The following is a 17,676-nucleotide window of genomic DNA, read 5'->3' on the forward strand; positions in this document are numbered from 1 at the left end:
TAAAGATATTCTTTGCTGCTGTTTAATGTTTTGCTTTTTCCCTTTTAAGAATAAAATATCTTGTAAATAAAGATTTATTTTGAATAAATAAAAAATCACACACACAATCTTGAATAAATAAATAAAATTCTATTTTACATGAATAATCAAACCTAATAAAATTTTGGTTTCAGAATAAGGTATGAGGTATCCATTCAAAATAACTGTTAAAATTTGACTATACTGTATCTATGTTTTTACAGAAAAATCAGCATTCTCAGTTTTCAAAAATTAACATAATTTTGGTTATAAATCAATGTATTATTGATTATTTAACAATATAATTCATATTTACTATATATTAATGCTGCTTCAACATACTGTATATTGATTATATTATTAATTACAGTAAGAATCAGTAATAAGGTTTTTCAAAAAAATAAAAATAATTGCCAATGTGCACGCATTCCACCTGGAGTATATTTTATGTATCAATTTTATGTAATGGACAAATTTAGTTATTTTATACAGAAATCATGTTCATTGATGTGTATTTAAAGTACAGTATAGATTTTATTTCAAATAGTGAGGTTTTTTTGTTGAATTTTGATTGAAAGACAGCATTTTCAAGAAATGGATGCACTTCCCCATCATTTGCTTCACACTTGAGAGAACAACAGCTCAGTTCTGTTTTCCATTCGGTTATCCAAGCATCAAGTGGCGGAACGAAAACATAAACGGAACATTCAAGAAAACAGGAACTAGTACAACATAACAAGAGCATCCAAACTAACACAGAGTGCACCTTTTTTTATCCATATGATGCCAAAACTGAAACTGATAACTTGACCTCTTTAACACGTATGCACTATTTAAAGTTTTGGTGGTAACGTGGGTCTTTAAATAGAAAGCATCTGTGTGTAGAATGATGAACCAAGTTTACACCAAATTTAGCTTGTCTCAAATATTTAATATTTATATTTGTCTATTGAATTATTGTTGGATATAATACAAACATACTGTCAAAGTCAAACTTAATTAACAAATGATAACGATTACAAATGACAATTATAAAAAGAGAGAAAATTTGTAGTTGTCAGTCCACTTCCTTTTTTAATACCTATGAGTAATCTGCTGTTAAAATGTATGCCTGCAACCCTGTATGATGGTAAACTATGCTTAGCCAGACCTTGGACCAAATGAATGCATTTTTTTAAAAATTTTTATGAAAGACTGCTCTCTCGACACTGTTTTTTTTTCTGCTTAAGAGCACTAAACATTGAAAAAATACAGCAGAATGTGATGAATAGGTCAGATTTTGGCTGTCCACTAAAAAGAAAAAAAACTTTAGCAGTGGAAGAAAAGACTAGGGGAGACTGGAGAGAGGACAAAAGGAAACGAGTGAGAGGGTGAACGAGAAAGAAAACAGGACAGAGAACAGTCTGTACCTTCACACTCTGCCAGGCAGACACATATTAACTCGGCCAACTCCCATCTGAAGTAAGGCCACTTTTTTTACACAGATGGTTAATATTCACTTTGCATCAGGATTATCCCTTAGATGTCAGTTGCTTTTCAGGACGACAGAGGACTAGATGAATAAGGGACTGAGAGTGAAAGATAGAGCATTCAGGGTAATTTTCATGCCCCCTTAAACCAAGTCCAGATTTTTCCTAGGATGAGCGGTTGTGCACATACTTGTACATTTTCGGAAATGGTTAAGTATTCTTGTACTATCATTTTTATTATTACGATCATTGTCATGTTGAACAACAGCACAGCTGCTGACTCATCCACATACACTCATACTGTACATATAACACACACACACACACACACACACACACACACACACACACACACACACACACACACGGCAGTGGATTAGTATCCTTTTGCTACAATCTCCATGCAAAACGATGCAAGATTTGTATGTGCAATAACTGACCTGCCAGTGCAGTCTCTGCACTTCTTCAACCATTAAATTGAACCTGTCAGATAATGTTCAGACAACAACACTAATTCCCTATGCAAGAGAACCAAGTGTTATATGCCAAGTGCTTCATAATCTCTTTAGATACGTAAGTCACAGACTCAGATTTACAAAATAGGACTACTTTGCCCAAGAAGTGCAAAACTCTGGCATATGCCAGTACAAGCCCTTTCAGAGGGCATTATCCACACAAAAGTTTTGTATAGTCTTAGCTCTCAGCCACTTTGACAGTCAGTGACTACATGACTAAGGTTTCAATCTGTGCCCCGACACTGAGCACTCCCTTCTTAACGTGGACACATTTCCTTTATCCATGACTGCCTAAATGTCGACAAAGGTTAAGTCAAATGTCTCCTAAGTTGTCGTAGATAATATCTGGAGACTGCATGGTTGGATGCCACGCATTTGGAGGTGGCTGATGTCTAGATACTTTGTTATAAAGGTCCATGTTGTTTCCAGCACCTGCACCTCTTCTACCAACTTTTGTGCTGTCATGGCTGTTGCTACTGTTATTGTTATTCAGGTTAGCACTGCCTTTATTTTGAGGCAGTGGATTAAGGTCTTTCTTGGGCAGTGCTACTTTGCTTGGTTTTGGTGCTGTGACAGGTTTGGGGCCTTTTGGTCTGGGCAGTGGTAGCGGTTGTTGAGCCACCTCGTAACCTTGAGGCTCCTCCATTCCCCTGGTTTTCCGGGGATGCATTTCCAACCGTGCCTCATCATAAAGCGTGATGATAGGAAGTGTAGATCCGGCTCGTCCCTCTGGCTCATCATAGATGTGCTCTGTTGGACCTCCATCTGCAGGGTGTCTGCTTCGGCCATCGAGTCCCAATGCCATTGTCCTTTGCACCAAGTCCAGACTGATATGATCATATATGTCTGAGTAGAACGGCTCAGGCTTGATTCCTGAGTGGCGGCTACCCGCCTCTTCGCCAGTCGGCCTAAGGCGTGGGTTAGGAGTGGGAATGACTTTGATACTGTCCACCGGGTCTGAGTACAAACAGTCTCCTAGACTGGGCGGCGCACGGACAGAGTCAGCAGGCTCTGAGTACAGACTCCCTTGGTCCTCTAACAGATTTTTGGACCCACGAGGCATGGGAGATCGTGGAGGGGTCCCAATAACTGGAGGTGGCGGCTCTGGAAGGCTTCGGCTCTTTATGTTTTTCCCATCATTGTCCTTTCGACCAAAGACACCATCCGCAGACCCAGGCTTGCTACCACCAGAATCTCCATCTGGTTCACGACTGTTTGCTTCTGAGATGGCAGCACGGATCTGCTGGAGAGCTGGGCAGTCAGAATCTAATGATGGAAAGCTTTGGTGTCGTTCTTCGGCTTGGGCTTTCTGCTCTCGAATGGATCCCTCAACCATGAGAAATATCTCATTCCCCTGCTTTGTCTCAAAGGTGAAGTTCCCCGGCCCAGATTCACAGCGTCGCCCAGCTTCAAAAGAGAACATGACCTGCAGAGCATGTCAGAAATGTGACAACATGTTTGTGACATTTCTTCACTTTTATTCTAATTCTCTTATACAGAACATACTTGCTATTTGAATGAACCTTCTTTAAATTAACATTTCAGCATCTTACTTGAAAAAAAAAAACGAATATGGACCCAACACACTGGGCTTATTAATTTTCTTGGACCCACTTTTTATTAGGTGTCTTTAACTACTATGTAATACCATTAAAATTAATCATTTGATATGATGCACTTTTTGCATGTTTTTACATTTGCTTAAATGTAAAAATACTTGGCCCATGGCATGAAAATGTCACTTTATAAGGGTTTTTAACATTAATATGAGTTCCCCTACCCTGCCTATGGTCCCCCAGTGGCTAGAAATTGTAATGGGTGTAAACCAAGCCCTGGGTATCCTGCTCCGCCTTTGAAAAAACGAAAGCTCAGATGGGCGAATGTTGTCATACGGGGAAAGGTTACCTCCCCTTTCTCTGCTTTGCCCACACAGAGAATTGACCCTACGCAGGGAGTTTGACTGACAGGCGATCTGACCAATCATAATCCGCCATTTTTGTCCGACAAAGCAGCCAGGAGAGTTAGTTGATTAACGTTGGAGGATTTGAACTTGAAAAACGAGTGTATACACTATACTGACATTTTTCCGTTGTTAAAACAACATTCCTTCTTATGTTCATTCATGTTTATTTGATGCTATAAATTAACTAGAAGGAAGAGATGATCGGTTCACGAGCAGATTTAACTGAGGCTCTACAGCAATCTGTTAGACACATTAAAGAGCCACAAAAAGCTATTTATTGTTTAGATTTCTTTAAAAAACATTTCACATATGACTGTTTCCTCAACTTGGGCCAATACAGAGCTGGCCTTGCTGAATGTCTGAAAATAAATCGATCAAGCTACCAAGCAACACTTTCTGATGTGTAATTGTTCAAGTTCAGACAGGTAATCTTTCTCTCAAAATCGTTCAATACTGTTTATGCATCAGTAAATCAAGCCAGTGACTAAAAGATCAACTTCACATCGTTTCTCTTAGTAGGATGAAAATAATCTTATTTAAACTGTGGTTAAAATATATACAGAAGGCGATGAAAGAACAATCCCTTTCCAATCGCCCAAGCTGTCAATCCCACAGCGCAAGTTTATCTTGCCAAAACTCGTTATGAAATCAATGACCCTGTTACACTGCACAACGAAGCTCTTACTGTATTTATATCGTGTTTGCATTGGTGAAAATATTAGTGAGAGTGCAGAAACTGTGTTGCAATGATAAGATATTCATTCACGCGATCAATAGACTGTCATCTGCTCAATGCTCATCACTGCAATCTTTCATGTGATGGGAATATATCTTAATACTTTAAAAACGATTTCACGATTTGTTAATCTCGATAGCTGTAATAGTAAAAACGTATGATAGCTGTAATACTAAAAGTTTTCGAGCGAGTTCCACATGCAATACGTAGCTATTTCATATGCAAGCATGTCAGCCAATCACAGCAGTGGGCGTTTACACTGAAGTCTCACAGCCTTCAAACAGAGTGTTCAAATCAGAGGCTAAAATCAGGGTATGAAAAATGCCTTGTCTATTATATTAATATTAGATTATGCCATAATTTCTAAATTATGACAACTTTTTATCTAAAAACATACTAACATTATAAGGGCACCCCAGGAAACATTATAAAATAATAAAATAAGCCATGCCATGGGACATTTAAACCTTCACATCCCAGAGTAAATCAGTCCCTAATCTTACCCATATCCTTGATAGCAGCAAACGTGTTTTACAATACAACATAATCACAATAAGTGAATTGTACCCAACACATTTTTTTGGCATGAGTATATAGTAGTTAAAAACATCTAATATAAATTGAGACCATCTTTTCAAACTATCATGACCTGCATTCAATAGTCATTCACCGCATTAGCTCTGCCTTCCGCCCACTCATAAGGGATAGAGGAAGGCCAGCTTCCTGTACCAAGGCAGTTTCTATAGTAAAGACAGGAAGCAGAGTTGGAAACAACAGTGGCTTAAGTTCCTGCTTTATATGTCATCTGTAGTATGAGGCCAGCTGTCTGCAACAAAGTTGGGTTAACGCTAACAGCCGTTAGATTATTTTAGACATGATGCGTGCTGTCTACATGCTAATGTGTGGGTGTCTATTGACTATGTATATACAAAGTCAAGGCTAAGTCAATTTTGAAGGTCTTTTATCAACTGTTACCCTCCTACAGAAGATATTCAGTGCCATTGAATTGACAATTTTTAGCACTTTACACTGATTTTGAATTGGTTTGAAACTTTGTATACTTAAATTGAGGACAGTTCAAAATCAGAAAATAATACTCACCCGGTCTCTTCCATAGCGACGGAGAAGTTTGTAAGGCCATATGAATAAATCCTTTTTAGTCTTGGGGTCCTTCAGAATAAGGTTGTCCACATTAGCCCTGAGCCAGTAATTACCAGAGAGACCACAGCGCTCTGATGCTTCTGTCCTCTGGACACTCACCCAAAATTCATTAACTGCAAAATGGAAAATGGAATGTTATGAGTTCACTTCAGATATAATATTCCAAGACAGGTATAATTTGTATGTGGGTCAATGGAAAAAAGATAAATCCATGATAAAGAAAAAGAAACCTCTTTTTAAAATCACATGCCAAGTTTTTAGAAATGTACTCTTTTAATTCATGTTGGTTCTGAAAAACGTTTATGCCATTTTCAAGAACAGGTTCAATTGAATAATTCTAAAAATGTGATATGATTATGATGTAAAAGTAAATGTATATTTTCCTTAGATCTTAAATACAAATGAGTATACATACTGTATCTTAAAATGTTTTCACAATTAGTTTTAAGGTAAAACGTTTTATTTATTTATTATTATTACTGTATGTTTTTTGGGAATTGCATAACATTTTTACTAACTTTGTGTTTTATAAAAAGGCCAAATCTGATATTTTATTGAGGGTCTGCAGGGGTCCTCTCTCTATGAAATCATTTCCTGTTATGTTTGTTGTCCATGTTTCTGCACTTTGGTTACACCATGTGTGTCTGTGTCATAGATCGCTCATCAATGTCTCTCTCTGGTCATCAAAGAACATCTTCACCTGAATATTGAACTACTTTACCCATCAGCCCTGTTCTCACTCCTAATCATCTGCACAGGTGCAACCACTTCTCCTCTCTATTTAAACTGTCATCTCTCATTGCGAAGTCTTGTACCAGCTACGGCCTACATCTCTGAGCGTTTACATTCAACTGTCTTTCCTGGTTTTCCGTCCACTGTCTGCTATACTGATCTCCGTGTTATCGTCTGCTGCCTGCCCCGACCCCTGCCTGGTATCGTCTATTAGTATTGGATCTTCCCAGTTCTTCACTAATTCTACTGCATTCTCTCTGCCTGCTTTCTATTAATAAAGTGTTTGCAAATGGATCCGCACGACTCTGACTCTGCATCACAGAAGACTTCGCCACAACAGGATCCAGCAGCCCTGCATCGATTAACCTCAGAAGTCACCAATCAAGGAATTGGTGAGATCCATGCAGCTCCTCTCGACTCAGTCAGCCGCTGCTGCTCAAACTGCCGCACCGCCCGTTCAATCACCTCCAAGTGTGAGTACATCTCCCAATAATCCTCGTTTATCCCTTCCTGATAAATACGATGGCTCTTCAACAACATGTAAGAGGTTTCTTCTCCAATGCACCTTGTATATCAATCAACAACCCAACCTCTTTTCTAACGACGACAGCCGTGTGTCTTTCATGTTCACTGCTGACTGGAAGGGCTCTAGAGTGGGCAACAGCGCTTTGGGCAGGAGGACACCTTGCTTTTCCCTTTTATGCTAACTTTCTCGCCCAATTCAGAGAGGTGTTTGAGCATCCCGCTGGTGGAAAGGAGCCGGGCGAGCTCCTACTGTCCTTACGTCAAGGAGGATCTTCTGCACTCTCGCTGCACAGACGGGCTGGGAGGAGGATCCGCTGAAATTACTCTACCGCAAGGATCTTAATTCAGATCTGCAAGGAGAGCTGGGATGAGGGCAGAACTCTCAGCCAGTTGATGGATCTAACCATTCGCCTGGATAATTTGATGCGAGCTCGACGAACACCCCTCAAGCACAGAGTCGTCGAATATCCCTCCGCGAGTCAGGAATCTGAACCCATGCAGATCGGCTTCACTCGTCTCACATCCGAAGAGAGGGAGAGAAGAAGGCGTAATCATCTATGCCTGTACTGCGCCCAATCCGGCCACATGAGGCCGACATGCCCCGTCAGACCCACTTCCCGAGATTCTGCTGCCCAGTCCTCTGAGTTCCAGTCCTCAAGTTTCTAAATCCTTAGAATTGAACGTCACCATCCACTTTGACAAAGAGATCATTAAAACGTGTGCTTTGGTTGATTTAGGAGCTGCAGGGAATTTTATTGATTTGACTTTCTCTAGATCTCACAATCTCTCTCTCATTCCATGTGAATCCCGGGTGGCAGTGGCAGCATTAGATGGATGCCCCCTGGGTACCGGCAAGATTCAAGAAATCACCCTAAGCACTGACACACAACACACTGAGACTATTCAACTTTTCACCATTGATTCACCACATCACCCTCTTATACTGGGACTTCCCTGGCTGGAACAACATAATCCTTCCATCTTATGGTCCGATAAGCAGATTATCCAGTGTTCGGACACCTGTCAAAATCATTTTTTACGCACTCTCACCAGTATCACTCCGAGTCCGTGCACCAGCCGCTCCGACAATCCTGATCTCCAAGGGGTACCCACTGTGTATTACGATCTCGCTCTGGCCTTCAGTGAAAACAAGGCTTCTCATCTTCCTCCGTACAGATCCAGTGACTGCGTTATTGATTTAATCCCAGGTGCCATTCTCCCGCGAGGAAGAGTCTATCCACTATCTCAGCCAGAGTCCGATTCCATGAAAGCTTATATTGAAGAACAGCTCTCTAAAGGCTTTATCACTTCCTCCACTTCTCCTGCTTCAACCGGTTTCTTCTTCGTCAAAAAGAAGGATGGAGGGCTCCGACCCTGTATTGACTATCGCAGTCTCAACGAAATTACAGTCAAATTCCGCTATCCACTGCCACTGGTCCCTGCCGCTCTGGAGCAGCTCCGCACCACCAAATACTTCACAAAGCTGGATTTGCGCAACGCGTATAACCTGATTCGTATCAGAAGAGGTGATGAGTGGAAGACCGCTTTCTCGACTACTACCGGGCACTACGAATATCGTGTTATGCCGTTAGGGCTGTCCAACAGTCCCTCAGTGTTCCAAGCTATTGTCAACGAGATCTTTCGTGACATGCTCAACCAGAAGCTCATAGTGTAGATTGATGACATCCTAATTTTCTCTGAGTCTCTTGAGTCACATGTCCGGGATGTGCGAGCGGTACTTCAACGCCTCATTGATAACCAACTGTACGCCACTCATTGATAACCAACTGTACTCATTGATTAGCCACAGCCCTTCAGACAGCAGAGGCGCTACTGCAACACGTATTTCGCTTATATGGTTTGCTGGAGGATGTTGTATCTGACGGGACCTCAGTTTACCTCTCTGTCTAGCAGGCATTATGTAGACAACTTAACATAAACGTCAGTTTGACTTCTGGCTATCATCCACAGGCCAACGGACAAGTGGAGAGGCTGAATCAGGAGCTCACATGTTTCCTGTGCACATACTGCCATCAAAATCAGCAGGACTGGATTCGCTTCCTCGTCTGCGCTGAGTACGCTCAGAATTCCCTGCGCAAGCCCTCTACTGGCCTCACGCCTTTCTAGTGTGTGCTAGGATTTCAGCCCCCTTTATTTCCTTGGTCAGGAGAGCCTACGGATCTTCCAGCTGTTGACGCCTGGTTACGGAGGAGCGAGGAGACTTGGGATCGCTCTCACGTCCATCTACAGCGAGCTGTGCGCAGAGTCAGAGAGCAGGCTGATCATCATAGGAGAAGGGGTCCCACGTATACGCCTGGTCAGTAGGTTTGGCTGTCCACAAGAGATCTACGCCTTCGACTCCCCAGCAGGAAGTTAAATCCCAGATACGTGGGTCCTTTCAAGATCTTGAGACAGATAACTCATGTTTCTTTCTGGCTAGAATTACCACCCTCTTACCGCATCTCTCCTACTTTTCACATGTCTCTGCTTAAACCTGCTGTCGCTCCGGGAAGAGAGGGGAACCAGGAGGAGGTCGCGGTGGAGAACGCTTCTCGCATCATCATCGGGGGCGAGGAGGCTTACCGTGTAAGAGAAGTACTCGATTCCAGACGCCGAGGTGGGGTTTTGAAGTATCTCATTGACTGGGAGGGGTATGGACCCGAGGAGAGATCCTGGGTGAGATCTCAGGACATTCTGGATCCCGCTCTCATCACTGTCTTTCACCAGAACCATCCTGAGAGACCTGCTCCTAGACCCCGTGGGAGACCTCGACGGCGCGCTGGTCCTCACTTCAGGAGCCGCTCGCAGGAGGGGAGCTCTGTCATAGATCGCTCATCAATGTCTCTCTCTGGTCATCAAAGAACATCTTCACCTGAATATTGAACTACTTATCCCATCAGCCCTGTTCTCACTCCTAATCATCTGCACAGGTGCAAACGCTTCTCCTCTCTATTTAAACTGCCATCTCTCAGTGCTCATTGTGAAGTCTTGTACCAGCTACGGCCTACATCTCTGAGCGTTTACATTCAACTGTCTTTCCAGGTTTTCCGTCCACTCTCTGCTATACTGATCTCCGTGTTATCGTCTGCTGCCTGCCCCGACCCCTGCCTGGTATCGTCTATGAGTATTGGATCTTCCCAGTTCTTCACTAATTCTACTGCATTCTCTCTGCCTGCTTTCTATTAATAAAGTGTTTGCAAATGGATCCGCACGACTCTGACTCTGCATCAGTCTGATTTGGCATTCATTTTGTTAAAATATTTTTTGTTATGAATAATTACAAAGATGAAAGAAAGAATGGTGAACTACTTTATAAGCTTTATCTTTTTGTTATTCTTCTCATTATGACACCAGAACAGCTGTAATACATTCTGCTAATCATAGTTTTATTATTTATTGGAGAGTCTGTGAGCGCACGGCTTGTCTGTGTAAGCGATCAAACGAATACCTGCACTAAAGCTTGAGTACTGCGTGAGGAAAAAATTAAAACTACATTTAAACTACTGTATTTAATATTGAATATAATGTATAATAATGCAATGGGGGAATATTTGTGGGTCCTGATAATGCCAAATGTCTGATTTGACCAGTAAAAAAGGGTGTACATAAATTGACTATGTAGTCGGTGATAGAATGCAAGTGTGTCTAACATAATTCTGTATTTTCAAGACTAGGACCATCAACAGTACATTTTAAGTCTTAAAAGTGGTAATAATAATAATAAAAACCTCTACTTTATATTGGCTTAAAGTATCGCGATAGTAATGTATCATGAGTTCAGTATCATAGACTGTAAAAAAAGATGGACGACGCCCCTTCACTCTCTTCCATTGGTGAAAAGTGAAGCTGCCAAAGTCCTAATATGGCGCTGACATCTTGCACCGATTTGGGACCTGATTCTGCACAGTAGTGAACGCGGGAACCGAGTCTGCACACTAATGAGCGGGAAGTGGAGCCGCGATATCAAGGTCCCGCTCTCACTCCCGCAGAAACGGTTAGTACAAAGTTTACTGTTAGGACATAACTATAAACAGTTATGGACATGTAGAAATGAAAGTTGAAGCTCCAATCTCCTCCCAAAAATTCCCTCAAAAATACGGTGTCTCTGTGACTTTTTTGTTTAGAGAAGTTGTCAATCATGACGTCACATTCCCGTTTTATAGCATCAAATAACAAATGATAAAAACTACCTAAAATGGTGAAGATATCTTTGGAAAAAATATTATTTGAAGTGTAATTTGATTTAGTTTCCATCGCATCCCATTAGCCTTCACGGGTAAGGCGGGGTTTATGACCTTTACTGGGACCAACCACCTGAGGGCGATCGAGCCGCTTTGGCTTTACTTTTCAGCACTTGTGCGGCACGCTTGTTCAGTAGCGTGAATTGTATTGACTTGAGTTGTGACAGAGTGTAACGTTGCACCCCTAAATTTGTGTACTGACAAGACTAACAGAAGTAAGTTCTGTGGCTTTACAAGTAAAACTGAAAATTCTTTGAATCTCAGGAAATTAGCCAACACTGGTCTTTTTCAAATCACTAAAATCACTAAATTCAGCACAGATACGCTTCTGCTTATCAGACACTAAAGGCCATAACCGATTACCCGACTTTCCTCTGCTTCTCTAAACGCTCCACTGTAACCTACGTTTATTGTCTGGTCTAGCTCTGTATTGGCTTTTAACCAAAATACCCCTGGACAGGGCACCAACAATCATTATTCAATACACATTACACTCTGATGCCCACTGTCATGGCAGAAAAGGTCTATATAAATGAGAGATAGTCAGAGTGCCAAGACTGTATTGTAGCAAAGCCTTTTAAATGTCAGCTCACACTCTTTGAGGAAGTCAGTGCTGCCCTTACTAAAAACAGAAGTGATCACAAACTATTTCCCTAGAAACACTCGAGAATGCACAGCAGGAGAAGAGGTAGTTTGTGCATTAAGTGTACTTAATAGTGGCTCCTTGACTGTTTACCTTGCATAGCACTGGATGAAGTGAGTGCCAGCAATGAAGGAGGGGGTCGGGGAAATGCCTGAGATTCTGCTCTACTTTCTGTCCTCCTCCATTTCGCTTGTTAGCCCTTTGCGCCTTTCAATTTGACTATTAAAATAAAATGAGTGACACAACCAACTATGTCTTTCTGGAAACAGCTCTTGAATGTGTAACTACTGGACGTTCAAGAGCCTTTGCAGCATGCAGCAAATAACCAAGCTGTTCAGATTCAGACAGAAATGTTCTGTTAGATACATTTCTGTCTATTCAGTGATTTTATATCAGTTTTGCTGGTCTAGATGATATACAAATAACTTCAATCTAGCAACTAAAAAGTAACTGAATTGAGAGTGGAGATGAAGTCCTATGTTTTGAGAAACTCACTGCACATTATGGAAATAGCACTTGGAGTTGTATAGCTCAAATGAAAAACCAACAAACTGCTGGCTTACACCCTGTAGCAACATTGAAAATGACAGATGCTTATTCAAATTAATAAATTGTGATTCTCTAGAATACTTCATTAAATGGTCTGAAAAGACAAGACATTTTGGTGGCTCCCCGTAGAACCCAGCCCCCGACATTCCAACACACACACACACACACACACACACACACAGAGACATGTAATGTGACACCCCCACCTCAGACAGAGGAAAGGACTGTGACCATAGTCACTCTTAAATGTAATAAATATATCCCCTTTTGTGTTAAGATGTGTTTATAAACCATAGGAAAGCATATATATGTCCTAGTGTAACATTAATCGAACTTTAAATGTCTATACTAATGCATAATAATATACCTTTGTATTCCTATTAATGTTAATATGATGTGTTTCGTATCTTTGTAATTCTCTAAATCTAACGGAGTCGAATTCCGATAGCAGAATGCAGTAACGTACATTGTTTTACACATTTCATATTTCTGGGGCCGAAAGTTTTAAGTCAAACACTTTGGTAATCCGAGCAAGAGGGATGTTCCCAGCGGACAAAGGAACATTCTCCCGCTTTTGAATCACTGAAGGTGATTGGACAATCCACCAGAAGGCGGCGTTACCCATACATTCCTTAAAACCCAAACGCTCTCCCTTCTGCTCTCTCTCTCGCGTCCTGCCTTCGTCTACTCATCATGTGAAATCTTCGGACCTGAACTCCTTCAGGAGTTCCCTCCTTTTATTTGCTTTATCTCAGTCTTTTGTTTAATTTTCAAATTCCACTGTGTTCGTTTCCACCTACGAGTCAAACGAACGAAGCCTGAATTCCTTCAGCAACTTCCCTTCCAAAGAGGCGCCTTCTTCAAACTCCCGCGAACAGCTTGCTCTGGCAACAAGCACGCGCGCCTCAGCACGAGCGCGCGCACTCTGCTCCGAGAACACGTGCAGGCTGGACACAGCTCGTGCACACAAACGAACCTTTGCAAGTATATCAAACTCTAACGGGTTTTAATGTTTTAAGGTGTTTCGATTGATGGCTCTCTCAATGGTCTGTGATGTTTGCTGTTCTATGGTCACACGTGACCATTTTCTCTCTCTCTCTCATCCTCTCTTTATCTCTCTCTCTCTGTCCCGCAATCAAATCGAGCGCGGGCCCCAGAGCACTCTCTCCCTCGCTCCCTCTCTCTCTGTTCCGCATTCAAATCGAGCGCGCCCCGGCCCTCGATCTCATTCTCTCCCTCTTATTCTCTCTCTCAAACGCACGACCAAAAACCTCTGTAAATCGCTCCCCGCGCGTGCGAGGTGTGCGTTACTACTGCTAAAGAGCACCAGCTTAAAGCAGAATAATCTCTCTCTCTCTCTTTATCTCTCTACAATCTCAGCGCGTGCTACGGCGCGCGCCCCTCCCCAACTCTCTATAACTCTCCTTCTCTCATCAGCTGTTACCCGTTTTTGTCTTGTCTGTTTAATGTAAGTAACTGTACATAGACGTATAAAACCTATAATCACTATGTGTAATCCGTTATACTCTGTAGTTTGCATTTATTAAAACAATATATTCAACTGTTTCTGTGAAAGGCTCGTAAAAATACAAACGTCAATGAGATCAGATCAGCGCTACCGCGCTCCCTGTGTACTACATTAGGTAGTTTTAATTTTATGAACACCAGAAATATTAATGTTCACGGCCAGAAGGTTGGTGTTTCTTGGAGTTTATGAGAAAGGATAACTTTGTTGAGAAATTAATCACTTAATCTAACGGTTGGTCGCGGGACGAACAACGATTTGATAATTACATTAATTTCCGTTAAAGATTATCTCATAATCGAAGTTAAGTAAGATTATTGATATATGAATGAGGAATTATAATTCGTTGTGATTGATTATTCATATATTCATATAATCCACTTTCACTTTCGACAATTTAATGTATCTGTACTATGCAAAATATTGATCATATTCATGATTAGTTATTAAAATTCCCTATGGATCATTTGAGCTAATTCATCCGGACCCAGAGTCCGAAGCATAAGGCAATATAGTCTACATGTTTTGGTGGAGAAAATTACGCGCAATCTCAAACTTTGTGTTTTACGAGCAAATCAGTTTCGTCTATATTGTGTATTAATGTAATGCGCGCGCTCCAGCGAGACGCGAGAGCCCACGCGCTCCCATTGAGGAAACAAGCGCGCCCTAGTAAGGCAAAAACCACGCGCGCTCACTGAAGGACTGTTAGAAGGCACGAAGCCGACCTCAGTCAAAGCAAATTGACCCCTGCTAAGATATGTTTAACATTTTCAGCCCCTGTTAATTGCTAAAATAAACTTCGATGTATTATATTAATATTGTTTCGGTAAAGAGAACAGAATCTCTGTACATGTCTCGGACTGTACATTCTTAATAATGTGTTACCCACGCGCGCGCTCCAGCGAGAGTCCACGCGGTTCAGTGAGGAAACGCGCGCGCCCAAATGCGAACCCACGCGCGCTCACTGAAGAACTGACTGGCGCCGAACCAGCTCAGCTCAAGCATATTAACAGACGCTGGAAGTGACAATACCGGTAAATGTCCTAGAGAAAAGAATCTCTGTTCAGCCTGTAATTAATATTGCTTTAGCCCGCTTGAAATCAAACGAGTTTCTTTGTTCACGCGGTAGATTGAAACAGAGCGAGTCTCCTCCGTTTCGATAATAGGCCTAATAATAATATTAGATCGTTAAAATAACGATAACTCCTGGTCGAAAATTGGATTAGCTACCCATTTTGTAAACCTAAGACATTTTTAAATCATAAGTGCTATTGTGGTTAAATGTTTACGGGAACCCAACAACAGATGATAATTCCTGTTTTCCACATTTGAGTAATAAAGTGCAGTGAAGAAGTCCTGACACGTTCTCTCTTGTGCAGTATAGCACCCGAAGATCTGTAGAGATCTTGTTTCCTTTGTGATTTTATTGCAGAAAATCAGCACGTGACTGAGCTGAACGCTCTGAGCTCTTTAGAGTCACATTTAAAATTGGTTGTAATTCCGCGGACTAAACACCAGAGGTCCTTTTAGGTGTTCAAGTCTCAAAATACGCGCCCAACGACGTCACCCTGCGTGAGCACCGCCTCCCACTGACGTCAGCCTGCATGAGCGCGACTACGCCATCTCGTGGCCGTTTCAGATAATGCTCTCGTACTGCTAAATTCAAGTGTTCTATGATGAATAGTGAATTAGCTTATGTCTAAATTCTCAATAATTATTGGCATTTCCAGCTTTGCTCGTGCGAATATTATTTTGTGTTAGACAATTTTCCTGCTTGTGACTGGTACATTTACTTTGAGTTTGGTTCAAACAAGAGGTGAATTAAAACTTAAATTAAATCCCAGCCCAGCCATTGAGAGCCCATAGAGGGAAGTCCGCCACCCAGTGGCCGCCTCCCGCTAAAGCGGTTCATTCAACTCGCTTCTCTGTTTCCAATTCTGTGTGAATTGCTTTATTTCTGTTTTCTCGTCTGATTATTTTATAATAATTACTGATACTTTAATGCATCTAAGTTATTATTCGATATCATTCTGAGTTCTCAATTCCCTTACACGCTTATCTAAATTCGAGTTAAATCAGATTTAAATTTTGGATTTAAATCTTGTTTGGCTGGCAGCCACTGTCATCCACTAGAAGGAAACAGCGCCACCGCGTGGCCTTGTGGATACTAAGTCGGTGCCACTCTTTTTCCCCTTTCACTCTTTTGAAGTGTGTACTTATTTCATCTTTCCCTTCTGATTATTTCATAGTAATTACTGATGCCTTAACGTCATCTGGATTATTATAAAATATCACTCTGATTTTTACATTTCTGCACAGGCTTATTTAAATTCGAATTTAAACCAGTTGAATTTAATTTGAATGAGTTTGTCTGTTCAAACAGGGTGACCGCTGAGAGGAGGTACGCCCCTTTGTGGGACAGACCCACTACTGCGGCCTGTCTCTTCTTCTGGGGTCATCCTGTCTTTTCATTATTTTATTTTATTTAAAAAAAAAATTTTTATTATTAAATTTTTTTTTCACAAAAAAAATTTATTATTACTTTTTATTCCTAATTTTCTTATCTCTCTTTTAGGTTAGGTTATTCTGATAATCACCAACATTATCATAATTCCCTTTTTGTTTTACCATTATTTCAAAGCCTTTGCCTTTATTTCTACATACATAATTACTAAACTTGGTTAAACAAGAAAGCCTTAATTGACTTTAACTTTCACCTGTTTACCCCTTTTTGTGTGTTTATGTGTAGTTCTCCCTAGGGCGCTGTGGTGATTTGACAGTCATCTCTGGTTGGTTTCCAGCGAGCGGGGTCACCTGGTCGTCACGACCGACACCGGCCGTGCGTGAGTCTCGGACTCCTCTGTCTCTTACCATTGGGGTGGCACGCAACTGCTACATCAGCAATTTAGCACTCCAAGGGTAAAGTCAACCACGCCAGCTGACACACAAGGCAATTTCGGGACAAGTACCTGAACCAGGGCCTGCTGCAGGGGCCGGGTTCCGGGGAAAACCCCATTTTTGTCGTGCTGTCTGGCAGTTGACACCTTGGCGTTGCCAGGTTGTGTTTAAGGTCGCAAGTTGTTTGAGAAGGTCGCACCGTGGTACACAGAGTAACAGAGGGCCCGGGTCCACTGCGGTCGAGTGTTTGGGACCGTCAAGAAGGTTGACCGCGCCGCCGGCTCCCACCTGAGTGACCTCATTTCACCCCAGGCAAACTAAATGAGGTAAAACCCATACACTTAGTATAAGCCACAGAATACTAGATATTCCCCGGTCATTTAAGTGTTTGGCCTATATCCCTTTTATCCAAGCCTCACCATCTTCCTAGGTTTTCTACCCCGATAGCCCCCACTCACCTGTAGGCCCTATCGTAAACTCTGGCAGTGGTAATAGGCTTAGGCCTCCTTATTCTCTCTGACACATACCGTGTTACTATTGTTTGATTTTATTTCACTTTGATCTGTTCTATCCTTTGTTCTGTTGTGATTTGTTTCTTTCATTTCACCTAGAAACAGTAACCTGAGAGAGCCATCAAGGAAACTAAGTAGTGGAGTGACCACCAGCAGCCGGGGCCACCACGTGACCCGCCAGGCTACTGC

General features: G+C 41.7%; 2 protein-coding genes across 9 annotated transcripts in view; one reads left to right on the plus strand and one right to left on the minus strand.

Annotated features, from left to right (window-relative positions):
• Nucleotides 1-10,343, plus strand: part of m1ap (meiosis 1 associated protein) — a 61,351-nt gene extending 51,008 nt beyond the window's left edge. The window contains exons 11-14 of one of the 8 annotated variants that reach the window (XR_013796496.1): nt 6,518-9,507; nt 9,633-9,736; nt 9,847-10,049; nt 10,162-10,343. Coding sequence is in view for 1 of the 8 variants with exons in the window: in XM_079603577.1 (XP_079459703.1) it covers nt 6,518-6,566 (49 nt within the window). In the remaining 7 variants the exon portion in view is untranslated. Of the gene's footprint in view, nt 1-6,517 lie in introns of all 8 variants that reach the window. The other 7 variants (XR_013796497.1, XR_013796494.1, XR_013796495.1 and 4 more) reach the window with 7 other exon arrangements.
• dok1b (docking protein 1b) overlaps nt 299-17,676 on the minus strand; it is a 35,067-nt gene continuing 17,689 nt past the window's right edge. Inside the window, exons 4-5 of the mRNA XM_079603565.1 lie at nt 5,803-5,975; nt 299-3,428 (exon numbers count right to left, since the gene is read on the minus strand). Of these exons, the coding sequence (XP_079459691.1) occupies nt 2,316-3,428; nt 5,803-5,975 (1,286 nt within the window). The 3' untranslated portion in view covers nt 299-2,315. The remainder of the gene's footprint in view (nt 3,429-5,802; nt 5,976-17,676) is intronic.

The sequence above is a fragment of the Phoxinus phoxinus genome, assembly GCF_949152265.1.
Source record: "Phoxinus phoxinus genome assembly, chromosome: 2".
Classification (NCBI taxonomy): Eukaryota; Metazoa; Chordata; class Actinopteri; order Cypriniformes; family Leuciscidae; genus Phoxinus; species Phoxinus phoxinus.